General features: G+C 39.8%; 1 protein-coding gene across 1 annotated transcript in view; it reads left to right on the forward strand.

The window, feature by feature from the left end:
- NOP58 (NOP58 ribonucleoprotein) overlaps positions 1–8750 on the forward strand; it is a 30564-nt gene extending 21814 nt beyond the window's left edge. Inside the window, exons 10-15 of the mRNA XM_012738962.3 lie at positions 889–1052; positions 1926–2060; positions 2440–2501; positions 4199–4332; positions 7951–8087; positions 8469–8750. Coding sequence (XP_012594416.1) covers positions 889–1052; positions 1926–2060; positions 2440–2501; positions 4199–4332; positions 7951–8087; positions 8469–8519 — 683 coding nt within the window. The 3' untranslated portion in view covers positions 8520–8750. The remainder of the gene's footprint in view (positions 1–888; positions 1053–1925; positions 2061–2439; positions 2502–4198; positions 4333–7950; positions 8088–8468) is intronic.
- The last annotated feature ends 18437 nt before the right edge of the window (positions 8751–27187 follow it).

Genomic DNA, 27187 nt, shown 5'->3' on the forward strand with positions numbered 1-27187 from the left:
TAAGGGAGACTACTATATATGTCTAGGCACATCTCTTCCTAATCCATATCTGAAAGAACAGGGATAAATAAAATTTGATTTTTGTCACATAATTAGGCTATTGAGATGTCCTATTATATTTGTTTATTTGCAGGCCTTTTTTGTTTGTTTTTAGACAGAGTCTCACTCTGTTATCTGGGCTAGAGTGCCGTGGCTGTTTTTAGACAGAGTCTCACTCTGTTATCTGGGCTAGAGTGCCGTGGCGTCAGCCTTAGCTCACAGCAACCTCAAACTCCTGGGCTCATGTGATCCTACTGCCTTAGCCTCCTGAGTAGCTGGGACTGCAGGCATGCGCCACCATGCCTGGCTAATTGTTTCTATATATTTTTTTAATTGTCCAGCTAATTTCTTTGTATTTTTAGTAGAGCTCAATCAATCTGCCGGCCTCGGCCTCCCAGAGTGCTAGGATTACAGATGTGAGCCACCACACCCGGCCTATTTGCAGATTTAAAAAAAAATCTCTAAAGCAAGAGAATATTTAATACCTAAAATCTCAGATGTTGTGGGCTAGGTTGGTATATATGACATTAATATCACCCTAGTGGTATGCTAATGGAATTTAGAATTGTAATACTGTCTAAAACTAATAAGTAACCTTGAACTAATATGCTTAACTTTCACTTTTTCCTAGGCATTCATTAGGAACCTCTGCTTATACTAATGAAAGTCACAAATGAAGAAACAAATTTTAGGCAATTCTGGATATTAAAATCCTGGATTATATGAGATTTTTATTTATTATTGTGGCTATTATAGTTATACTACAGGTCTTTTGTTTTATTAATATAATAATACATGAAAGTTTCAAATATTTAAAGTGCATTCTTTGTAACTTTTTTTCTTTTGTAGGTTCTCTATTGAATTTGGCCAAGCATGCAGCTTCTACAGTTCAGATTCTTGGAGCAGAAAAGGCTCTCTTCAGAGCCCTCAAATCTAGACGGGATACCCCTAAGTATGGTCTCATTTATCATGCTTCACTTGTAGGCCAGACAAGTCCAAAACACAAAGGAAAGGTGGGTTACAGTTTTTTTATAAGGTTGGGCTTTTTCTTTTTTTTCTATAAAGCCCGTATTTCTTCTACTCTATATTGTGTAGCAAATCTTTCCATTCTCTTTCTCATTAAATAAAGAATGGTGAATTTTTTAAATAAAAAGCATATTTGTACACTGAAAGAAAAAGTTAGAAGAAATCGTTATTGGTCCAATTAGAGACATTTTCTTCTATGCATGTTTTTTCCCCTGGGATCTACATGTGGGTGGTATAACAAAAGTATTCTCTGTGGCAGGAAAACCTGTTTAACAACATTTATGAATTAGGACATGTAAAGCATTTTGACAGAACTTCACTAAATCCTTTAATAGGTGTAGGTATCTCTATTTTGCAGATGATAAAACTGAGGCTTAGGCAAATGAAATCCTTTCAGTCTTTTTGTAGGATGCATAATTTAACAGAATTAAAGTGAAATTTGATAAGAGCAGAGTGGTGGAGAAAATAAAGGGTTCATTAGCTTGAAAAAGGACCCACAAATATTTAAGATTATTGTGGGGAAAAGGATACACTTGTTTAGGATGACAACCAAACATAGAACTAGTGTCACGGATTAGAAACTAAGGAACATGTTAGAAAATCGTTTGAGCTAATTTTAGACAAAAGTTTTAGTGGTGATATATAATAATTAGGTATTATATTATGGCCCAGATTGAAATGATAGGTGATTTGAGTTGTATGACTTAATACTTTTATAATTCTTGATTTTAAAAAAAAAATCCTAGAATAAATGGTAATGTGATGACTTGCTATAATTTTATCATGAATAAATTATTGAGGATTTTACATCTCAACTTAGAATATAGTTTGATTGCCTCCAAATTCATGTTTTCTATTAGATTTCTCGAATGTTGGCAGCCAAAACTGTTCTGGCTATCCGTTACGATGCATTTGGTGAGGATTCCAGTTCTGCAATGGGAGTTGAGAACAGAGCCAAATTAGAAGCCAGGTTGAGAACTTTGGAAGATAGAGGGGTAAGAACCAAATTCTACCTATTGCAGAATTCTTACCTGTCAAAAGTTTATAAACTGTGAGTAGTTTTATGACGTTATTTTATCTGCTAAACAGTTTTATTTTGTGATACATTTTAATATGTGTAATAGATTCTTTTTGTGCCTCCTGTTAACAATTTCTTATATTTGCCAAGCATTGTGTATTGAATGTTTGCCATTAGATATGCTATGCAAAATAACATAAATAAAATAATGTATAACATAATAATTAAAAATAAAACAAAATAATAAAGTTAACAAGAATGCTGCTTGCTGGCCCACTGATTCATTACACTATATACTGTAGTATAAAGAAATTATGACTTTGAATTTTATTTATAATTCTCTTTTTTCATCTTAGATAAGAAAAATAAGTGGAACAGGAAAGGCATTAGCAAAAGCAGAAAAATACGAACACAAAAGGTGAGTACATTTAGGGGAGGATGCGGGAAAGGTTTCTGTTTATTTAAATGTTATATTATCGACAGGAATGTTTTCTTGTAAACATCACCTCAATATGCCCCTAGTTTTTAAAAAATTTTTTTATTGACAATTAAAATTGTGTATCTATCGTGTACATGCAAGCTGATTAACATTCATTATCTTATGTAGTTATCCTTTTTTATAGTAAGGACATTTAAAATTGTGTCATCAGTTTTCAAGGATACAACACATTGTTATTAACTATAGTCACCATGTTGTACACTCCCTATTTTTTTCCTTGCCATTTAATTTTCCATATTCACTTCTAGTTTTTAATCATATGCACGTATTTAACTTCTCATTTCCAAATATTGATAGTAAATTTTTTTTTAATTCCTCTGTAGCATGCCATTTATCAAAAAGGTTTGTTCAGAGTTAATCCATGATGAAACCTATCTTTAAAAATGTAAAGACAAGTCTACAAGTGGCTGAAATGTGAAAGTATTCAGACTTAACTGTTAAATTACTCAAAGATTTGTGTGTGGAGAGGTGTTTTGGTTATTATTTGAAATAATGCTCAATACTGGTGAGGTTGTGGTGATGAGAATAAAATGTGGTCCAGCTTTTTGGGGAAGCTGTTTGACAGTATATGTTGAGATCCTTAAAAATGCTCATAGTCATTAACCCAGTCAATTTTGCTCTTAGGACTCTCAATCCTTTATAAATTTTAATAGTAAAATGTCTGGCTGTATGTAGTAATATCAATTATAAATATATATTTAAATATTTACATTCAGAAAAAATTTTTCCTATATTCTGGAAAGACACCAAATGTATTCATATGAGCATTAATATTTTCTTTTATATTTTGTGAATTTTCCAAGTGTTCTCCAGTGGCCATATGTTCTGCAGTTTTTAAAGTTTATAATTTATTGTCTTTAGTTGGCAAATGTGGGTCTTTGTTTCTTAAATTAAATGTTTTTAACCTATAAAACAGTCATGCATCTACAAGTCCACTTGAGAAATAGAACATTCTTTAGCTAGTTTTAACAAATTTTTATTATGTCCCTGTGCCATTACACTTATCACATCAAACACATACATTTCAAGCACCAATTATTATAAGAATTAGTTCACATTTTAGGCACTCATTTCAGTGTTTTCTTTCTGCTACATTAGAACAAAAGCAAATGTTGTGTTCTAGGGTACTTTTCTTTATCTATGTGTAGTCCCTCTTGTTTCTCTGCCTCTTGGGATCTTGTGATGAAGACTTATGCATTAAACTTGGCTTAGATTTTTCCTTTTTTCCCCCTCTCTTCATTTAATGTCTTAATGGTTGGATTCATTCAGTTTTCACTTTCTAGTTATTAGTCAGTTGTAAAGGGATTTTCTCTTTTCATCTCCCCCTATGCTGATTGAGTGTTTTCCTGTACCATAATAACTGCATTGATTACTAAATCAGAATTCATTTAGCTCACCACTTCTTGAATGTGATTGACCTACTTGAAAAACATTAATACCTTTACCTTTTGGAAACTATTAGTCTTCATAAAGTACCCCAAAGCCACTAAAATGAAGCATCATTGTATGCTTATGTAAGTATTTTCTAATGGCCTTTTCTTTACATCTCTTGAGAATTATTATATTTCAGTTACAGATGCTTGTAGAGCTTTTCTAAAACTCTTTGGTTTTTTCAGTGAAGTGAAGACTTATGATCCTTCTGGTGACTCCACACTTCCAACCTGTTCCAAAAAACGAAAAATAGAAGAGGTAGATAAAGAGGATGAAGTTATTGAAAAGAAAGCAAAAAAAGCCAAGATTAAAGTTAAAGGTTAGTTTGAATTTTTTTTAATGCTGTTTATACTTCTGTTTCTTAAGAAGTACAGACTTTGTAAAATCTTAGACATATTTATCATTTTAACTTTATTGTAGAACCACCCATACTGAAAGCTAGTGGTGTTTTAATATGCCATTATGTTCTCTGGGAATTGTTTGCATATTGTTAAATTTGTCTGACTTTGTGGAGGAATGTGAGAAGATTATCATTGAATATGTGGGATTGAATATTTTACTAAGAGTACCAAAACTTTAGTTTCTACCACGTGAAATATTTTGAAAATTAGAATTGGGGGTGCAGGAGTCTAGTTTATAAATTGGTTGCTGACAAATTGTTTTTTCTTAGGAATGAATGTAGAATTCATGGAGCAGTGGGGTGTTGTTGTTTTTGTTTTTTTTTTTTTTTTTTTGGAGACAGAGTCTCACTTTGTTGGCCGGGCTAGAGTGAGTGCCGTGGCGTCAGCCTAGCTCACAGCAACTTCAGACTCCTGGGCTCAAGCAATCCTGCCTCAGCTTCCCGAGTAGCTGGGACTACAGGCATGCACCACCATGCCTGGCTAATTTTTTCTATATATATTAGTTGACCAATTAATTTATTTTCTATTTATAGTAGAGACGGGGTCTCACTCTTGCTCAGGCTGGTTTCGAACTCCTGACCTCGAGCAATCTGCCCACCTCAGCCTCCCAGAGAGCTAGGATTACAGGCGTGAGCCACTGCACCCGGCCGGAGCAGTGGTTTTATTCATTGTTTCTACTATATAGCGTGAACTGGAAGAGTAGCATACTAGGTGGCCTGCCATCATAGCAATAATATTTAATAAAGGCTCACCAGTGAACTAGGCTGTCTTGTAAAGTTGATAAGCAAGTACCCTGCCCCATTTATTAGTTGGACATGTGTTTATTGAGCACCTATCAGCTAGTCTAGTAGGAGAGTAAAGCATTAAAGCAATAATTACTTTAACTTGGTTCCTAAGTAGCTTAGTGGTCAAAAGTATACTATCAACAAAAGTGATGCTTGCTTTGGCAGCACATGTACTAAGGTTGGAACAATATAGAGATCCCTGTGCATGGCCTCTGTGCAGGGATGAAATGCCTGCGATGATGGGCACCCCAATTACCCTGATTTGATTAATTCACATTGTATGCCTGTATCAAAACATCACATGGACCCAATAAAGATAACAACTATTATATATCCATGATAATTTTTTAAAATTTATTTTCTTTTTTTTTTTTTTTTTTGAGGCAGAGTCTCACTCTCTTGCCTAGACTATAGAGTGTTGTGCCGTCAGCCTAGCTCATAGCAACCTCAAACTCCTGGGTTTAAGTGATCCTCCTGCCTCAGCCTCCCGAGTAGCTGGGACTATAGGCACACAACATCATGCCTGGCTAATTTTTTCTATTTTTAGTAGAGATGAGATCTCGCTCTTCTTCAGTCTGGTCTCAAACTCCTGAGCTCAAGCAATCCTCCCGCCGGGACCTCCCAGAGTGTTAGGATTACAGGTGTGAGTCACCACACCCAGCCTATCCATGATAGTTAAAAAATTAAAAAATAACAAATGTGGACTCTTATACCTTGGTTATAGAAAATATAAATAAATCATTTAACTTCTATGCTTCTATTTCCTCATTGAAAAGTAAGGAGATCTATAAACTTATTGGGAGCATTTGAAACACCAAACTCTAGATTAATATCTAGTATGCTTTTCAAATGTATCTGTTATTCCACAATTTTCCCCACGTCATACATGGCAATTCCAGTTGCTTGGGCTGTCAGCCTTGATTTCTCTTCCCATAAACCAAGTCTTTTCTGGCACCAGAACCTCTCAATTCTACGTTTTATTTATTTATTTATTTATTTATTTTTTTTTTTTGAGACAGAGTCTCACTTTGTTGCCTAGGCTAGAGTGAGTGCCGTGGCGTCAGCCTAGCTCACAGCAACCTCAATCTCCTGGGCTCAAGCGATCCTCCTGCCTCAGCCTCCTGAGTAGCTGGGACTACAGGCATGCGCCACCATGCCCAGCTAATTTTTTCTATATGTATTAGTTGGCCAATTAATTTCTTTCTATTTATAGTAGAGACGGGGTCTCACTCTTGCTCAGGCTGGTTTCGAACTCCTGACCTCAGGCAATCCTCCCGCCTCGGCCTCCCAGAGAGCTAGGATTACAGGCGTGAGCCACCGCGCCCGGCCTCAATTCTACGTTTTAAAAGAATGTCTTAGCCACGGTGGAACTACTGTTAGCTTTCTTACCCCTTTTAAATTTTTACTCCTGTTCACTCTGCCCCTGCCACAACTGGCCTGCTTGCTATTTCCTGAACTTGTCATCCATTTCCCCCACATCCCCTCCAAAAAACCTTAGGACCTTAGCTTTTGCTTTTCTCTCTACCCAGAATATTCTTCCTCCAGATATGGGCATCATTCACTCTCTCACCTCTTTTAGGTGCTTGCCAAACTTGTCTGTGTAAAATGTCCATGTATACTGCCCTTCTCCAACATTCTTCTTTCTGCTTTATTTTTATCTATAGTGTGGATTACTCTCTATTATATATCATTTATTGGCCCAGTGCAGCTACACTATTGGCCCAGTGTAGCTCATGCCTATAATCCTAGCACTCTGGGAAGCTGAGGCAGGAGGATTGCCCAAGGTCAGGAGTTTGAAACCAGCCTGAGCAAGAGCTAGACCCTATCTCTACTATAAATAGAAACAAATTAATTGGCCAACTAAAAATATATAGAAAAAATTAGCCGGGCATAGTGGCGCATGCCTGTAGTCCCAGCTACTCGAGAGGCTGAGGCAGCAGGATTGCTTGAGCCCAGGAGTTTGAGGTTGCTGTGAGCTCGAGTGACTCCATGACACTCTAGCCTGGGCAACAGAGTGAGACTCTATCTCAAAATAAAAAATGATCATTTATTTTATGTCTCTTCACTCTCCCACTAAAATAAGGTTCATAACAACAGAGGGTTGTTTTTGTTTTTTGTTTTTTTATCTGTTTTGTGCCTTGCTGTCTCTAATTGTTTAGAATAGGGCCTGGCATATATTAATTGTTGGTGCTAAATAAGTATTTGATCAATGAATTTCCAATAATAGTTACCTTGTTGAATCCTCATTCTAATTCTAAGCATTATACTTAGTATTTTGTATGCATTATCTCTTTAAATTTCAATAATAATCCAATGAGATAGACATTCCTAAATTTTATAGATGAGGATGTAAAGTTTTACAGAGGCTAAATAAATTACTGAGGGTCACAGTAGGTAGAATAATCCCAGGTCTTCTGACTTCAGAGTGCAAGTTCTTGACCATTTCTAATATAATAGACTCTCCTCCCAGAAAATGTTTAAGATGAGACAACGTTTGTTTTAATTATGATTTCCATACCTGCTTGTATGAAAAAATTAAATTACTTATGAGCTTTATCTATATCACTTGTAATGTTAGTGGTATTGGACAAGATAGGCCTAAAAGGACCTTCCCTGTTATGAAATGAACATAATAAATATTGGATAATTAATGGGAATTACAGAAAAAACTAGGACTCAAAAGTTTTTAGAGGGAATGAGGTGTATGATACAGTGTTAATTTGTTATGCCTTCACACTTGCCCCTGTTCAGTTGAAGAAGAGGAGGAGGAAGAAGTGATAGAAGAAGAGGAGACATCTGTGAAGAAAAAGAAGAAAAAGGATAAAAAGAAACACATTAAGGAAGAACCGCTTTCTGAGGAAGAGCCATGTACCAGCACAGCAGTTCCTGTATGTCTGTCTATTAAAACCAGTAGTTGCTTGGCATGGGCAGGATCTCCATTTTTAAATCTACTCTTTGCATCAGAAATGAGCAGACATTTTAAAAAATGGTTTTCATTGATAGAGGGCTAAAAATAAAATGGCTTTATGGCTTTGTATTTTATTATAAAAGGCCACCTCCCAAATCTAAACTATAAAAAAATTTTCTTCAAGGGAGGAAGAGAATATGATTTGTTAGAGCTCACTTTTATAGGTGTGGCTTTTATATCTTAGATTTTAATCTTTCTCCCAAATATGTTTTTAAGGAAAACTATTTTGTATTTCATAAGGAAATGTTATTACCCCTACAATTACAGCTCTTTCAAAAGCATTCTTGTTTGTTATTTTCAGAGTCCAGAGAAAAAGAAGAAAAAGAAAAAAAAGAAAGATAATGAGGACTAAAAGAAGGGAACCATGATTGTATCACCTGTACACATCATGCTTAAGATTCAGTTGAGAGGATGCCAGAGATTCTCTCTTACATAATCCAGGGAAGGTTGAATGAAACAATGTGATTATTCATCTATAACTTTTAAGAAAACCTATTTGTGTTTGCCATTGACTCTGTTAACCTTATTATGTCATCATTTCTTAGAGTCTCTGATAACAAATAAAATTTTCTTTGTATTTTAAGGCAGTTCTGTGATCTCTTTATATTAACATAGAGAATCTTTGGCACTTTCTATAGTTTATATGGCATCTGATGATTATTGTTTGATAATTATAGCTAAAAAGTGGGAGTTAATGGTTCATTTGAAACAGCCTTTTGGAAGGCAGCAATTAGAATAATTCAAGAAATTCACTCTAATGTGTTTATCTTGCATTTTTGGACTATTTTTCATTTTCTCCCTTTTCAATGCTCTTTCTGCCTCTGTATTTATTTAAATAAAGATGTGTTCAAATTTTAAATTAGATGAGCAAAACTTTATGGTACCTATTCAGAAGAGGGGGAAAGTATCCTTTTTTATTTGTTTGCAATTCTAAAAGGTGCAACAAAATAATTTTTAAATCTAAACCTTGATTTGTCTTTAAATTGATCTAAAGCATCGTTTTAAAAGATCGCGCAAAATGATTTTAAAGAACAGGGAATAGAGGAAAATGAAGATGAAGAGAAAATAGTATCACTAGTATCATTTAGGAGGTATAAATCAGGACATAGAATACCAAAGAGAAATCTTTGTTTCTGAAAGATAGTGTTTAATATGCAGACAGAAGGCTGTACACCACCATATTGTTAAGACATGAGTTTTATAGGACTGTATGTTTTTACCTGTATGTGTATGCCATGGACATCAGACATTATGTTAAAAACCAATTCAATAAAAGCAGTTGGTGGATGGGAGAGGCTAGAAGGACTATAGCTTTGAGTTCCACATCTGCTTTTCATGTGACCAAAGGCAAGTCAGCAGCCCCACTTTGGTTTCCTGCTTTGTAATGATCAGTTTTACCTCTCCTAATTGTGCTTTATAGAAAATCAAATGTTACAAATGTTCAGAGGTAAACTTAAAATTTAAGTTTCAAATTTAGATAATTTGCTTCTGTGCAGCCTTCCCTAGACAAATTACATAATAAATAAAGCTAGTTATCATGCTTCCAGGAGAACAGAGTCATTTTTCATCACCCTGTTGTACCCCAGACACATTCTAATTTGATATAAAAGAGATTAGTTTATTAACAACTTTTGATGAAAATGGTCTTTAAAGCTATCAAGGGCTGTGTCATCAAACGCTTTGCATCCAAAATAGTAGATTTTTGTTTGTTTATTTTTTGAGACAGAGTCTTGCTTTGTTGCCCAGGCTAGAGTGAGTGCCGCATCAGCCTAGCTCACAGCAACCTCAAACTCCTGGGCTCAAGCAATCCTGCCTCAGCCTCCCGAGCAGCTGGGACTACAGGCATGCACCGCCATGCCCGGCTAATTTTTTCTATATATATTAGTTGGCCAATTAATTTCTTTCTATCTATAGTAGAGACAGGGTCTCGCTCTTGCTCAGGCTGGTTTCAAACTCCTGTCCTCAAGCAATCCGCCCGCCTCGGCCTCCCAGAGTGCTAAGATTACAGGTGTGAGCCACCGGGCCCAGCCCTTTTTTTCTTTTTTGAGACAGTCTCTGTTGCTGGGGCTAGAGTGCCATGGCGTCAGCATAGTTCACAGCAACCTCAAACTCCTGTAGTCCCTGGGCTCAAGTGATCCTCCTGCCTCAGCCTCCCAAGTAGCTGGGACTATAGGCCAGGCCACCATGCCTGGCCAACGTCTTTCTATTTTTAGCAGAAACAGGCTCTTGTTCTTGCTGAGGCTGGTCTCTAACTCTTGACCTCTAGCAATCCTCCCACATTGGCCTCTCAGAGTGCAGGATTACAGGCATGAGCCACTGTGTTCAGCCGGGCTAAATGTCTTAAACCTTAACTAGCATGCATAAGAATTATCTAGAAATCTTGATTAAAATGCAGATCTGAGTCTGATCTGGAATTGAGCCCAAAATTCTACATTTTTAGCAAGCTCTCAGGTGGTGCTAGGTGAGGGTCCACACTTAGGATAGCAAAGTACTAGGGTAAATTACTTAAACTCTCAAGAACTGTTTATCTGAACGGATTGCTCTGAAATTAAGATATGTTTGTGAAGAGGTTTCTTAAAAATGCTTCTGCATATCTTGACATCCCCACTTTCACAGTTTTAGACTTTTTGTGCTCTCCTTAGCCTATCACTAATGGTTCCTGGCATACAACAAATAAGGCCTACTGTTTAGTAATTAGTATATAACCCATGGAGAAATTACTAGGTTTTTGTGTTATTCAGATGAAAAATTTTAATTTTTAAAAAGTTTTCTGATTTCTCTCTCTATGTCTGCTTTGGGAACACCATTAACTCAATCTTAAGGCCTTATATAAGTGGTAAGGCCAAGATTTAATCCCAGGTTTCTGTTTTTTATCTGCTTATCCGGTGGCCTCCATTGCCAAAAGTTAACACTTGGTGACCATTTTTTAAATACAGCTTTGTGGATTATTTTCAGTAGGTATTTTATTGTTCTAAGCCATATTTTGTCAAACAGTAATTCTGGAGTATTTTATGATTTTGATGCTGGCCCTGGTTTTAAGGAGAAATTAGAAATACAGTTGACTCTTGAACAATCAGAGGGTTAGGGGCACTGACTATCCCACCTTCATGCAGTCAAAAAATCTGGCTTTTGACTCCCTGAAAACTTAATAGCCTACTGTTGACCAGAGGAAGCCTTACAAATGACATAGTCAATTAGCATATTTTGTATGTTGTATATATACTCACTGTATTCTCCCAATAAAGCTAGGAAAAAAATGTTACTAAGAAAATCACAGCCTCATCTTGACAAAAATTTTTTTGAGACAGTGTCTCACTCTTGTTGCCCCAGCTAGAGTGCTGTGGCGTCAGCTTAGCTCACAGCAACCTCAAAACTCCTGGGCTCAAGCAATTCTGCTTCAGCCTCCCGAGTAGTTGGGACTACAGGCATGTGCCACCATGCCTGGCTAATTTTTTCTATGTATTTTTAGTTGGCCAATTAATATCTTTTCTGTTTTTAGTAGCGATGGGGTCTCGCTCTTGCTCAGGCTGGTCTCAAACTCCTGAGCTCAAAAACAATCTACCCGCTTTGGCCTCCCAGAGTGCTAGAATTACAGGCATGAGGCACCGCACCGGTCAACAAAAAAAAAAAATGTTTTAAAGACAGGCATGGTGGGGACACTCCTGTAGTCCCAGCTCCTTAGGAGCCTGAGGTGGGAGGATTGCTTGAGCAGCTTGAGGTTACAGTGACCTATGATCACATCACGCCACTGCACTCCAGCCTGGGTGACAGTAAGTTTCTTGTCTCCTAAAAAAAATCATGACAGTAAATATATTCATTAAGTGGAAGTGGATCGTCATAAAAGTCTCCATTCTCATCGTCTTCATTTTTAGCAGGCTGAGGAGGGGGAGGAGTTGGTCTTGCCGTCTGGGGTAGCAGAGGCAGAAGCAGAAGAAAATCTGCATATAGTGTTCAAGGGTCAATTGTAATTTATTAGAATGTTGGTTCTCAGCAGGACCTCCATGCCCAAGCTGCTTACAATGCTTGTCCCTTCCCTGATTTCATCCCTGTAGCCGCCCTGTTGCCTTAGTCCCTCACTTTACAATATGCCCATTGTAAAGGGCATATATGAGGTCGAGAGGAGGTGCCAAACCAAATCACTTTCCCCCTATTCTTCATATTGCTCTACTCCCTTTCTGAACTTTGGGACGCTCAAAATATATTAGGGGATAGTTTAGGAAGATTCTTGTCAGCTGTGGATGGGGTCTTGGGTTGCACATAGACTTGGAATCCAGTCTGCTAGTAATTCATCTGATTTTGGACAGATTGCTATCCCATTCTGAACCCAAGTTCAGGAATGGATTGTACAGTTTTCTGTAAATATTTAATGCCTGCTATGATCTTAGACCACTGTTGGTACCGAGGGTACAGGAGAGAACCAGACAGACAAGGTCACTGGTGGAGCTCACAGTTTATGTACAAAAGATTAATTAAAATAAATAGGCAGTTACGAACTGTGTTAAAGGAATGAGGGAAAGATGAAGGGTGCTTTACGAAACACCCCATTAATAAGGAGTGAAGGGCCGGGCGCAGTGGCTTACACCTGTAATGCTAGCACTCCGGGAGGCCGAGGCGGGAGGATTGCTTGAGGTCAGGAGTTCGAAACCAGCCTGAGCAAGAGCGAGACCCCGTCTCTACTATAAATAGGAAGAAATTAATTGGCCAAGTAATACATATAGAAAAAATTAGCCGGGCATGGTGGCGCATGCCTGTAGTCCCAGCTACTCGGGAGGCTGAGGCAGCAGGATTGCTTGAGCCCAGGAGTTTGAGGTTGCTGTGAGCTAGGCTGATGCCATGGCACTCACTCTAGCCAGGGCAACAGAGTGAGACTCTGTCTCAAAAAAAAATAAATAAAAATAAAAATAAGGAGTGAGGGATGTGTCTCTAAAGGCTCTCCCAGGTGGCATTTAAAAATTTCTGAGAAATGAGAAGTTACTCAGGAAAGGATAGTGGAGAATGGGGGTTGGAAGAGGACTAGAGAAAAGGACCAGCACGTGTGGAGTTGGGGCGAGCAATTTGGCAGGGAGACATCTACCCACCACAAATAGGAAAATCGGAAGCCAATGGCTGAGTTTACATATGAAGGCCCTGTCATCACTGGACTCCCTCGTAGCAATTCTGAAGTACTATTATTAATCCCCTTTTATAATGGCCACACGAAGCCTAGACAGGTTAAGTAACTTGCCAAAAGTCACACCCCTATTGACTAACAGATGGGATATTTGAATCCAGTCAGGGCTGCAGAGTAGAACTTAAAAAGTTTCTCAAAACTTCAGTGATAGAAACACCTGGAAAACTGTGAAAGGTAAGTTTCTGATTTAGGTATAGGGTAGGGCCCCAAATTTGTTTTTTTGTGGGGTTTTGGGGTTTTTTTGAGACTCTCTGTGACCTTGGCAAGAGTACAGTGGGATCATCATAACTTACTGCAACCTCAAACTCCTGGGCTCAAGCGATCCTCCTGCCTCAGCCTCCCAAGTAGCTGGGACTACAGACTCGTGCCACCATGCCCAGCTAATTTTTCTATTTTTGGTAGAGAGGGGTCTCACTCTTGAGGCTGGTCTTCTGGGTTCAAGTGATCCTCCCGCCTCAGCCTTCCAGAATGCCTAGGATTATAGGTGTGAGCCACCACACCAGGCCAGAATTTGCATTTTTGACCAAATTCCCAGCTGATGATGGTTGGGGGACAGCACCTTGACCACTGTAGTAGGATGTTTCCCTTCTATTACCTTGCCTAGCCCTGCAGTTCTCCAAACTAGAACCTAATTTAATGGCCAAGAAGTCAGGCATGTGCGTTTTGGTAAAATGAGGAACGGCACAAAACCAGTATCAGACCTCAGCTGTGCTGTTTCACTGTAGGTAACTATGAGCCTTCAATCTGGTCAATGCTTTTACATAGATAAGGCAAACTTGAATGGATACAAGAAATTATTAGCATTGTTTCTATACATAAGGATTTGCTTTTGAAGGGATTTCTGATTCTACAAGTGTTTCATATATGTTATATTTTGTATAGAAAGGAAAAAACTTAGTCATTGTATTTATTAAAGTTTGTGAGAGGCTGGGCACGGTGGTTCACACCTGTAATGCTAGCACTCTGGGAGTGCTGACATTTCCCACTTATTTTGGTTGACTGTTAAGGATAATGCTAATTGTGTTTATACCAGCCTCACCATTTTTTTATATCCAAGTTATCTCCTTTACTGGTACTTAGTGTTTTTCTTAACAGTATTTCTAGTTTTTGTTGTTTTTTTGTTGTTGTTGTTGCTGGTTTTTTTAATTATAAACAAAACTGCAGTGAATGCCATTGTACATTTATCTTCATGTACTTGTGTTTCTATAGAGTAAATATCTAGATGTAGAATTACTGTGTCAAAGAGGACATAAATATAAAATAATGTCAGTTTGCCTCCAACAGATTGTAATAATTTATACTCCAACTATTGGTATTAAGAGAAAGCTCCCTGGTCATGAACTGTGTCATAATCATCTTTTTTTTTTTTTTTTTTTGAGACAGAGTCTCACTTTGTTGCCCAGGCTAGAATGAGTGCCGTGGCATCAGCCTGGCTCACAGCAACCTCAATCTCCGGGGCACAGCGATCCTACTGCCTCAGCCTCCCGAGTAGCTGGGACTACAGGCATGCACCACCATGCCTGGCTAATTTTTTGTATATATATTTTTAGTTGGTCAATTAATTTCTTTCTATTTTTGGTAGAGACGGGGTCTTGCTCAGGCTGGTTTCGAACTCCTGACCTTGAGCAATCCGCCCGCCTCGGCCTCCCAAAGTGCTAGGATTATAGGCGTGAGCCACCACGCCCGGCCTATAATCATCTTTTTATTAACATCTTTCCCAATCCCCTGCTCACTAGCACAGTCTTGCATATAACGCTAAATAATTTTTTAAAACATTAATTTGAACTATGTGGTTTTAAACCTGGATAATTTTCCTCTTGTAATTCTGTAGTCCGGGATGTATAAAGGAATTTCATTTTATCAGTACACAATTGAAATCATATTTAAGAATATAAACTCCCACCCAACCTTGTGATCCTAACCCAAAGAAGGAATTTGTGTGAATAGAAAAAATTACTCCTTCCACACACTGTACTGCTAGGTGCCAGAAAATTGTACTGACTATAAATCTGCAGTCACTAGGGTCTGGGCACAGTGGCTCGCTCATGCCTGTAATCCCAACACTTTGGGAGGCTGAGACGGAAGGATTTCTTGAGCCCAGGAATTTGAGTCTGGGCAACATAGCAAGACCACATCTCTGCAGAAAAAAATTAGCCAGCCATAATAGCGTGCACCTGTAGTCCTAGCTACTCAGCAGGCTGAGGGAGGAGGATTGCTTAAGCCCCAGAGTGCAAGGTTACAGTGAGCTGTGATTGCACCACTACACTCCAGCATGGGCAACAGAGTGAGACCCTGTCTCTAAAAAGTTCAGTCTATAGTGACTAGGCGATGACTACTTCCACCTCACAGAATTGTGCAGTGAACAATTTGCACAATTTTAAACACTGCCCTGAACTGTCTTTATCAAGCTTCTGTAGTTCTTCATTATGGTCCACTATCATTTATTGAAAAGTATAAAGTAATAAGCCTAAAATGATAATATTTATTTGGCACTTATGTGTCCATTGCTGTTCTGACCACTTTTATCCTAACAACCCTTTATAACAGATTCTGTTATTAGGCCTGCTTTACACATGTGCAAACTGATGCACAGAGATTATGTAACTTGGTCAATACCATTCAAATCATTAGGCATAATGGGGGTAGGAATGAAATCCAGGCTAGATACCTTTAAAGCTAGTGCTCAATGATTCTGAAAAGTGCAAGCTACTTTATGCTGGAACATTTTAGGTATTTATTTTGTTTTTTATGGACAGGGTCTCACTATGTTGCCCAGGCTGGCCCCGAACACCTTGGCTCAAGCGATTCTCCCATCTCAGCCTCCCAAATAGCTGGGACCACAGGAGTGCACCACCACGTATGGCTGTTACAGCATTTTAGTGGCCTGAAGATAATTGGAATCTTGTCATTTGAAAAAATAAATGGTTTGACTCTGCCAATGAGTGGTTCTTGCCCCCCTTGCAGTGACAGGTTGGAATAGCAGCTCATGGGAGATTTCTCACAGAGCCTGGGACCCCCAAGGCTGGCATTTGCTATTCTGTAGTTAAACCAAATCCCAAAACCTGGCAGGCCACGTTAGCAGTAGCTTTGGAAATGGCTTCCTAGAAATTCCTGGCCTACAATGCAGGTACAAGCCAAAGGGCCTCTAGTGCTCAGCTGGTCAAGACACCCATTACTGCTATGCCACAGTAGAAAATGCAGCTTTCAAAGCTGGAAGATAAATTTTTATTTTTATTATAGCCGTGAGTGTATCCCATAAAAAAGTAACCAAGACTGAACAAACTCTCATAAAAACTACAGCCCTTGATTACTCAGGGTGTCACAATACTTAAGAGCTAATGGCTGTAAATGAGCCAACAAGGAGCATGACATCACATTTGTCAAAAATTTGATAGGTAAGTACTAATGGAGGAGGATAGATTTAATTTAATTTTTTTTTTGAATCCCCTAAATGTTCTCTAGGAGGAATAGGAGATTTTAGAGGTAGAAGGAATCAAAGAGATCACTAATACAACTCTGTCACTGCAAATGAAGATTTGAGCCCAGAATGACTTTCACCATACATGCACCCAGTGTGCTAGTATATTTCAAAGACATTAGGCCTGCTCTCTTCTCTAAGCAATAGGGAGAGAGCAATTTCTTTTATAAAAAGTTTGTATACACTTAATTGAGCCTTTAGATCCATCTATCTTCCAGTTTACAGGCAAGGCATCATAGGAAGCAATCAGATCCAAAACGTGCAGTATTAAAAGCCAATCATTAGTCTGTGGCAGGTATGTGCAGCTCCAGAGGGCTCCATCTTCCCATAACGGCAGAGGCACTAGAGTGAGAGGAATGACAGGGAAGGGCCCCGACAGTCTGAAGGACCATCCACGGCGGATAGAAGAGACTGCAGCGGATATGGTGGTATCAGGGGTGACTGCAGAAGAGGACGTGGCAGCTGAGCCAGGGAACAGGTAACCAAAGATGTCCTGAGCTACCTGGGTTTGTCATGAGGAGCTCATTCTTGGAGGAATTCTAGAGCAGGGTGAGGGCTGCAGCGTCCTAGCTCTGGTCCTGTGGGGCCCCTGCTCCTCAGGCTCCTGGCTCTCAGTTCTTTTGTAGACAGTGAGGGGTCACGAAGGCCCTTGCCCCACCAGAACAGCTGGAGGACCTTCATTTAGGGTCCCGGAGGATATCCTTCTGCCACAGGGGTGGACGTGAGAACAATTCTCTGAAGTCCAGATAGATAGGGCCCTATGATGAGATTTGTGTACAAATCTGTGAATGTGTGTTTCTGTTGAGCTTGAACATTAAATAAGTTATTTCTTGCTGTTAAAAAAAAAAACTCATTAAAAATGGGGTGGGAGGCTGAGGGGGAGAGCCTGGGGAGTGGATGTCGCCCCTGCCAGCCTTCTGTGCCCTCCCAGCCCCTCAGCCCCGCCCACAGGCTCCGGAGTCTCAGCTGGCGCCCAGCATCCCGCTGCCCCAGCTCCTCCCGCTGGTGCCGGGCTCAACTCAGGCTCAGGACTACAGGTACACATCTCCACTGCCCAGGGGTCATTGAGCTTGTGGAAATGACAACCTCCTTGGAAGTCTGGCCATACTGGAGTCCCACCTCGGCATGGGCCTTGCCGCTGAGGCAGCTCCGCAGTCTGCGCTGGTCTGAGGGGGCTGCCGTCATGGGGGCAGTCATCTCTCCAGGGGCCCTCATTGCCATTGTCTGCAACGGCCTTGTGGGCTTCTTGCTGCTGCCTCTCTGGATCATTCTCTGCTGGGCCTGCCACTCTGCTCTGCTAACATCGACTCTCTCTCTAACCCTGGCCCCTGTCCTGAGAAGGCTCCACTGCTCCAAAAGCTTAGCCCTGAAGGCCCCTGGCCTAGCCTGGAGCCTGGGACCTAAGTCCACCATACCCAGAGCCTGGAATCAGGATTCCAGAGTTCAGCCAGCCTGAGATCCAGAACTCAGAGTTCAGCTTGCTTGGAGCTGAACCCAGCAGCCCAGAGTCTAGCCAGCCTGGCTCCAAGAGGGGCTCTGTGGCCCTAGGGAGATGGGCCTGAGGTTGGGGTTCATGAGCTGGTGCTGGGGCCAGGGCCATCTGGACTCTGTTCCATCTCAAGGGCCAGGACCTAGGTCCATCCTTTTCCTGGGCTGAATGCCTCTAGGCCCTCTAGGTTGGGGAAGCAAACTGTAACCCATGGCAATAATAGGGTGGGCCCCTCCTCTGATCCTCCCACTGTTTGCTGGATAATAAATGGAACTATGGCTCTTAAAAGAAAATGGGGTGGGAGCCAGGTATGGTGGCTCATGCTTCTAATCCCAGCCACTAGGGAGGCTGAGGTGTGAGAATAGCTTGAGCCCAGGAGTTTGAGACTAGCCTAGGCAACATAACAAGACCCTATCTCTAGGCCAGGCTTCGAGGTTCACGCCTGTAATCCTAGCACTCTGGGAAGCTGAGGTGGGCGGATTGCTCGAGGTCAAGAGTTCGAAACCAGCCTGAGCAACAGCGAGACCCTGTCTCTACTATAAATAGAAAGAAATTAATTGACCAACTAATATATATATATATATATATATATATATATATATATATATATATATATATATATATAATTAGCCAGGCATGGTGGTGCATGCCTGTAGTCCCAGCTACTCAGGAGGCTGAGGCAGGAGGATCTCTTGAGCCCAGGAGTTTGAGGTTGCTGTGAGCTAGGCTGATGCCACGGCATTCACTTTAGCCTGGGCAACAAAGTGAGACTCTTGTCTCAAAAAAAAAAAAAGACCCTATCTCTAAAAAAAAAAAAAATAGGTTTAAGGGGGAGCATAATGGTGGCAAAAGAATTTTATTGTGATACTTCTGAGGAATTACTTCCTGAGACTTGAGGAAGGTATGGGAGATAAGGGACTACTGGCTTCATTATGTCTTATTGTCTTTTTTTTTCAGACAAGGTCTCACTCTGTTGCCCTATCTGGGCTAGAGTGCAGTGGTGTCATCATAGCTCACTGCAAGCTCAAATTGCTGGTCTCAAGCAATCCTCCTGCCTCAGCCTCTCGAGTACCTGGGACTACAGGTGCGTGCCACCACACCTAGCTAATTTTTCTATTTTTTGTAGAGCTGGGTCTTGCTTTGTTCCCCAGGCTGGTGTCAAACTCCTGGCCTCAAGCAATCTTCCTGCCTCAGCCACCCAAAGTGCTAAGATTACAGGTGTGAGCCACCACTCCTGGCCTAATCTTATTATTAATGGTCTCTAACTATGTGTAGGCATTGTTTATTTAAAAACAACTGAACTTAATTTTTTAAAAATAAATACGTTATTCTTCCAATAAAATGGGTATAGGGAAAAGGGAGCTGTTCTAAATTAGAGGTGGGCAAAGTACTGCCTGAGGTTCAAATCCAACTCACAGCTTGTTTTTGTAAATAAAGTTTTATTGGCATGCAGCCATGCCCATTCATTACGTACTGTCTGTGGCTATACTGTCTGGCTATGTGCTCCAACAGCACAATTAAGTATTTACAAAAACCATATGGCCCCATAGTCTAAAAAATATTTACTTTCTGGCCCTTTACTGGAAAAGTTTTCCAACCCCTGTTTGGATTAAAAGGAATTTAGAGAGTCAAATGCAATGTGTGAACCTGATTTATCCTGATTTCAAAACACAAAAGATATTTTGGGAACGGTTAGGGAAGTTCCAATATGAACTGGGTATTAAATGATTTCAGGGAATTCTAGTTAATTTTTTTCAGATGTGATAGTGATACTGCAGTTATGTAGGAGAATGTCCTTAGTTTTTAAAGATGCATACTGTTGGGAAGAAGTATGCTGAGGTCTATATTTTGCAGTGGTTTAGCAAAAATTATGAATATAACTAGATGAAGCAAATATGGCAAAATGTTAACAGTTGTTGAAATATAATGGGTACATGGATGTTCATCATACTATTTTCTCAATTTTTTCTGTATGCTTGAAATGATCATAATAAAAAGTTTTATTTTTTAAAGTAAGAACATGCTATTTATTTTGCATTAATTCTGAGTTCATCTCTGAAAACTTCTAAGATCTTTACATTATTGATGGCCAACAAGTATTTGGGAAACCCACTGTGGGCCAGGCACTTGATAGCTGTGAGAATTCAAGCAAGCAGAAGATGCAGCAGCAGCTGCCTACAGAGAGTTCACAAAATAATCTCAGATCTCAAATCCTGATAAAGAAGGCATGTTCTCATTTGAGTCAGTTCTTGAGGAAGGGGGAATGCAGAGAAGCAGCAGATAGAGATCTCCCAGAAGTTCAAGTTCAGCCTGGGCAAAATAGCAAGACTTCATCCCTATATAAATTAATGCATGAATAAATAAAATAAATTTTTAAAACCCACCAGAAATAGTAGCAGCAGAGACTCACCCCTTAGCAGGTAATACAGTTTGAAGTACAGCCGCATCCCATTATACCCTATCTCCTCACTCCAAAACTGCCACCTCCAACACCCTTTGAGCTTTGGCAATTTGGTACTCACCTAAAGAGCCCTTCTGTGCCATAGAAGTGTAGGGGTGTAGGGAGGCCATCATGTATGTTCTCGGGGCCTCAAAATTGCCTCTTAACCTGAGCCAAGAAGCAGGGAGGGCTTGGTTCCTAGCAAGAGTAAATGTGCCTGACTCCAAGAAAAGAACGGTCAGACAACAAATACATCTATTTATATCCTAAAATCTGCTGGGCCAGCAACATGCCAATAACCAGGTGGGCATGATGGAGAGGCCACAAGCTGACTGGCAGGAGGGGAAGGGCCCTGTACTACTGGTCAGAGAAAATAATGACATGAAAGTTCCGCATAAGCCAAAGGGCACTGTGTAAAGTATCCTTGCTGTCATTATGAGCCAGTTTCACACCTAGTTCATGTCCCGAAACAAGTCAATCTATGCCCTCTCAGCCTTAGCTTCTTCATCTATAAAATGGGAATAATAACTTTTTGTTTACCTTGTTGAGTTCTTGTAAACACAGATAACTACTGTAGCAATTCCTTGCAAATTGAATAAATGCAAAGTATTATTACTCAAAATCTATTCTATTTATTAAAAAAAAAAAAACAGGAAAACTCAAGAGTTAAGTGTTCCAGGGAGAAGTCAGTGGGAGATATTAGGAAACTTCTGTGATGGCTACCAGCCAGCCATTTACCAGATCCATTTTCTGTGATTTCTGGGCACACAGCTAGACTACATTCTTCAGCCTTCCTCATAGTTAGGTGTGGCCATGACTGAGCTCTACCCAATGGGATGGTAGTGGGTGGCAGTGATGTCCATCACTTGGAGGACTGTTCCACAAAAATGCCCCACTTCACTTCTCAATGCCTTATCCCCCTATCGTGGCTGGATACAGACAGACATGATGACCTTGGACGTCATAGGTTAAAGCTAGAAAGCTACAAGAAGCTATGTGGAGGACAGCTTCCCGCATATCAATGACATCCCTTTTGGACTTCATAGAGAAAGAATAAACTTTTATAATGTTTGGGCCATTATGTTGGGTTGAACCATATGAAATTGCCAACATTTGACTGTTTTTTACCTATAAAAATAATTCCATTTGGTTCAATGCATTAGATATTTTGGGATAGAAGTCTTAGAGGAAATATTTTTAACAGCCACATTTTCAAAAGTGAGAAGAAAAATTATGGTTCTTGAGCTTGTGGATTAGAGATTGTTAACTGCCTGCCTTTGGTCCAAATTTGGGCACAAAAATATTTGATTTGCTCCACAAAATGTTGAATTTAGCCTGAGCAACAAAGAAAGATCTCATCCCTACAAAAAATTAAAATATTAGCCCTGCGTGGTTGTGCGCACCTGTAGTCACAGCTACTCAGGAGGCCAAGACAGGAGGATCGCTTGAGCCCAGGAGTTTGAAGTTGCAGTGAGCTATGATGATGCCCCTGCACTCCAGCCTGGATGACATAGTGAGACCCTGTCCATAAAAAACAAAATAAATACCTAAAATGTTCCAGCATAAAGTAGCTTGCACTTTTCAGAATCATTGAGCACTAGCTTTAAAGGTATCTAGCCTGGATTTCATTCCTACCCCCATTATGCCTAATGATTTGAATGGTATTGACCAAGTTACATAATCTCTGTGCATCAGTTTGCACATGTGTAAAGCAGGCCTAATAACAGAATCTGTTATAAAGGGTTGTTAGGATAAAAGTGGTCAGAACAGCAATGGACACATAAGTGCCAAATAAATATTATCATTTTAGGCTTATTACTTTATACTTTTCAATAAATGATAGTGGACCATAATGAAGAACTACAGTCAAAATATGACCAAAAGATATTTTCTTTAATATGTCAAGAGATTAAATAAATTAATGAGAAAAAGATGAAAAATACGAATAGCAGCCAGTCCCAGAAATAAAGATATACAGATGATCAATAAACATAAGAAAAGTTATACTTCATCAGATTACAAAAATTAAGTATAATAATATCCAGTGTTGGCCAGTGTATAGGGGAACATATACATTATAGGTGGAGTATAAACTTGTGGAAGCTTTTGGGAGGGTACTTTGTTAATAGCTATTAAAAGTAAAAATGTAGACATGGTACTGTTCCTTTAATGTATTAATATAGTCACAAAAGTCACTAACAGGCCAGGGAGGTGGCTCACGCCTGTAATCCTAGCACTCTGGGAGGCCGAGGAGGGAGGATGGTTTGAGCTCAGGAGTTTGAGACCAGCCTGAGCAAGAGCAAGACCCTGTCTCCACTAAAAATAGAAAGAAATTAGCTGGACAACTAAAAAAATATATAGAAAAAATTAGCCGGGCATGGTGGCGCATGCCTGTAGTCCCAGCTACTCGGGAGACTGAGGCAGAAGGATTGCTTGAGCCCAAGAGTTTGAGGTTGCTGTGAGCTAGGCTAACACCATGGCACTCTAGCCCGGGCAACAGAGTGAGACTCTGTCTCAAAAAAAAAAGAAAGTCACAAAGATATAGGTACAAAAGTGTTTATAGCATTGTTTATAATAAAAACAAGCCAGAAACAACCACAATATCCCATAAATGGGGCTAGTAAATAATCATATGCCCCCAAAATTCAGCCATTAAAATACAAGAAGATCTCCTAGATAGACTATTTAGTGGGAAAAGCAAAGTGAAGAACAGTGTGAAACCATTTGTGTAAAAATTTTGAAAGGATATGTATGTATTTTTTTCTTTTTTCCCCCATATACAAGAAGTTATTAACAGTTCCCACCTTTGGTGAGAGGGATTAGAGATTTGGGGATTAGAGTGGGGGGGGGGAGATTTTTGCTTTTCATTTCTTTCTGTATTGTTTCATTTTTTTTTTAAAAAACTATATGCCTGTGTTATTTTCATTTTTTTAAAATGTAAAACAAATGAAACTATAGGCAAAAACTACCATAGTATGTTTTATCTAAAGCTATGCTATTGGCTATTTGTTTTGTTGTTATTGCTTATTTGTTTCCTACAGAGATCAGAGGGGTATTTATTTTTTGTAAGTTTTGTGGTTTAACTGCTGTAATCACCACGGCTTTTCCAGTAAGGAACGGCGTGCAAAGTGGAAAGTATGAATGAACAGACTATTTAAGATTCATCAATCCCCTGCACATGGCTCTCCCTCAGCCCCTACTTACTATTATTTATTCTTCGGGCTGAAAAATCACCTCATGGTTCTGAAGGTAATAAGGTCTCATCCTCATTTTATAGCAGAAGCACTAGAGTCACAGAAGAGTTATGGAGACAGAATTATAACTCCAGCTTCCATCTGTTTCAAGTATCAGAGAAACATAATGTTGTGAAACGCCAGATTGAGGCCAAAGGGTTGGAGTAAGCTTAAATTAATGCAAATGATCTGATTTGATCTTAAATGATCTGTAGTGATTTGAAAGAAAGCACAAATAGATATTAAGATGTAGCTAATCATTCTCTACTTGTTCTGGATGTGCTTTTCTCTTTAACGTAGTCTTCCTTAGAGCTTTCCTCAATGTCTCATCAAATCTTGGAATTGGGTTTTCTTACCTCTTCCCCAAATCACAGATGTTTTCCCACCCTGTGAGATCTAGGGACTGGCTGGCCAAAGCATTACTGCAATTGTGTTCCGGAGGAATTCCTTTCTTTAACTGCCAGGAATTTCTGGCTCCAAACTGGGGTAGGGGGTGTGGGGGGTGGAATTTTTTTTTGTGTACTGCCGGGTAATTGCCTTCTTTTTCCCTTTAGCCATCTGCAGGCGACTAGCTGGAGCCCAAGGGTAAAACCACAGGCTCCAGAGCTGGAAGGGAGGAAGTTTCAGGGATCCTGAAGGTTGAGGCCAGTCATTTCTCCTCCACACAGATAGGACCTTATTTAAACCACAATCTAGCCTAACTTTAATGCCCTCCAAAAGAAGAAATCACATAAACCCTATTGATCACAGATTCCCAGAGTTAAAAAACACTATCAGAAACCTTTTCTTTCATGTAAGCCAGAAGTTGATAAACCTTTTTTTGCAAAGGACCAGCAAATATTTTAGGCTTTGCAGACCATATGATCTCTACCATGACTACTGAACTCTGCCATTGTAGTGCAAAAGCAGCCATAGACAATACTAAAACAAAGGAAGTGTGGTTTTCTTCCAAGAAAATTTTATTTATGGACACTGAAATTTGAATTTCATTTTATTTTCACATGCCATGTAATATTATTTTTTCCCAGCCGTATATAAATGGGAAAACAATTCTTAGCTCATGGACAGTAGAAAAACAGGCAGTGGGCTATATGTATTAATAGTTTTTACACCTGAGCTAAACCACTGGTTTTCAAACTGTGCTTTAGCAATTCCTCCGAGGGGAGAAAGAGCTAGCTGGGCTAGGGAATCCCCACTCAGGCTTCCAGTACCCTTTTTTCTGTTTTACATGCTGTCCTTCTATGTTTTGCTTTATTTAAAGAATTCCATAGCCAAAAGTTTTAAAGTCACTGATGTAACTAGACTCTCTTCATTTGTAATTTCAGCCCATTTTCTTTTGATCTTTCCCAAGTGAAGATGGAGAATAGTTGGTTATCTAGCTCATTTTAAGGGCCTCTTAAGGAAGTCACCATTAAATAATTGAAAACTCAATCTTAAATAAGCCTTGTCCTTTCATATACTTCGTAAGTTTGTTGTATTTTTGCAATTCTTTAATTTGTATTTGTGACCCTTCTCTCTAAAGTCCTACAGAATTCCACCAAGTGAAATAATACCTCAGAGGGAAGAGCACCACTCTGTGTATATCCTGGCACCTTTCTATCCTTTGTTATTCAGGGCGGCCAGCAGCACCACAGCCAGCTGGGAGAGGGCCCAAATAGTGCTAGGAGAGACAAGAGACAAGAGGCAAGGCCAAGTCTGGTATGAGGATTATGAACATCCCCAAGTGGAAAAAAAGTCCTGAGGTCAGAATCCAGGAACATCTCTCTCTTTTTTTTTTTTTTTTTTTGAGACAGAATGTTGCTCTGTTGTCCCAGCTAGAGTGCATTGGCGTCATCATAGCTCCTGCTGCAACCTCAAACTCTTGGGCTCAAGCGAACCTCCTCCCAAGTAGCTGGGACTACAGGCATGTGCCACCATGGCTGGCTGATTTTTTCTATATTTAGTATAGATGGGATCTGGCTCTTGCTCAGGCTGGTCTCAAACTCCTAAGCTCAGGCGATCCTCTGGCCCCAGCCTTCCAAAGCGTTAGGATTACAGGCATGAGCCACCGTCCCTGTCCCCAGCCAGAATCCAGGAACATATTGACAAGAAGCCAAGTGAGTAAGAGCAAGCAACTTAGGATAGGTGCTATAAGCAGCCCAAGGGTGCCTTGGGTCATTTCCCATGCCTCCTGTGTAGATAAATAATACATGTTAATCATAACAAATATTTATATTAAAAAAGAATTAAAATCAACCCATAATCCTTCCACTTGCAGATTATTACTATTAAAAATTTTGGGTTGTGTCCTTGCAGAATTTTCTTCTATAAGCATACATATGTAAAAAATTTATATGCAGCCAGGGCTACATGTAGTGGCTTCCTCATGTAATCCTAACACTGTGAGAGGCAGAGGTGGGAGGATCGCTTCAGGCTAGGAGTTTGAGACCAGCCTGAGCAAAAATGAGATCCCCTCGCTACGAAAAATAGAAAAATTAGCCAGGCATGGTGGTGCACACTTGTAGTCCCAGCTACTTGGGAGGCTGAGGCAGTAGGATCGCTTGAGCCCAGGGGTCTGAGGTTGCAGTGAGCTAGTCTGATGCCAAGGCACTCTTGCCTGGGCAACAGAATAAGACCTTGTCTCAAAAAACAAAACAAAACAAAACAAAACAAAGAGGCGAAAAACAAAAAACGAAACGAGGAGTTGTCCATCTCCCTCGCTACCATCTCATGGGTCACCATTTCTCTCGTTAGCTCTTCTTTTCCAGAAGTCATACTAGTCACACTCTGACCATTCTTTCTAAAACCCAAGTCTGATTCTTAAAACATCAAACATATTTCTTTCAAAAGAGAGTCTTTACATCACATATCTAAAAACTAGGTTTCCTAGGCCAGGTGCAGTGGCTCATGCCTGTAATCCTAACACTCTGGGAAGCTGAGGCAGGTGGATGGTTTGAGCTCAGGAGTTCGAGACCAGCCTGAGCAAGAGTGAGACTCCGTCTCTACCAAAAATAGAAAAAATTAGCCATGGTGGCACATGCCTGTAGTCCCAGCTACTCAGGAGGCTGAGGCAGGAGGATTGCTTGAGCCCAGGAGTTTGAGGTTGCTGTGAGCTAGGCTGACACCATGGCACTCTAGCCCGGGAAATAGAGTGAGACTCTGTCTCAAAAAAAATAAAAATAAAAAAAATGAAAACTAGGTTTTTCAATGTAGGGTGCCCCAGGTTTCTAC

This window comes from Microcebus murinus, chromosome 8 (genome assembly GCF_040939455.1).
Source record: "Microcebus murinus isolate Inina chromosome 8, M.murinus_Inina_mat1.0, whole genome shotgun sequence".
Taxonomy (NCBI): Eukaryota; Metazoa; Chordata; class Mammalia; order Primates; family Cheirogaleidae; genus Microcebus; species Microcebus murinus.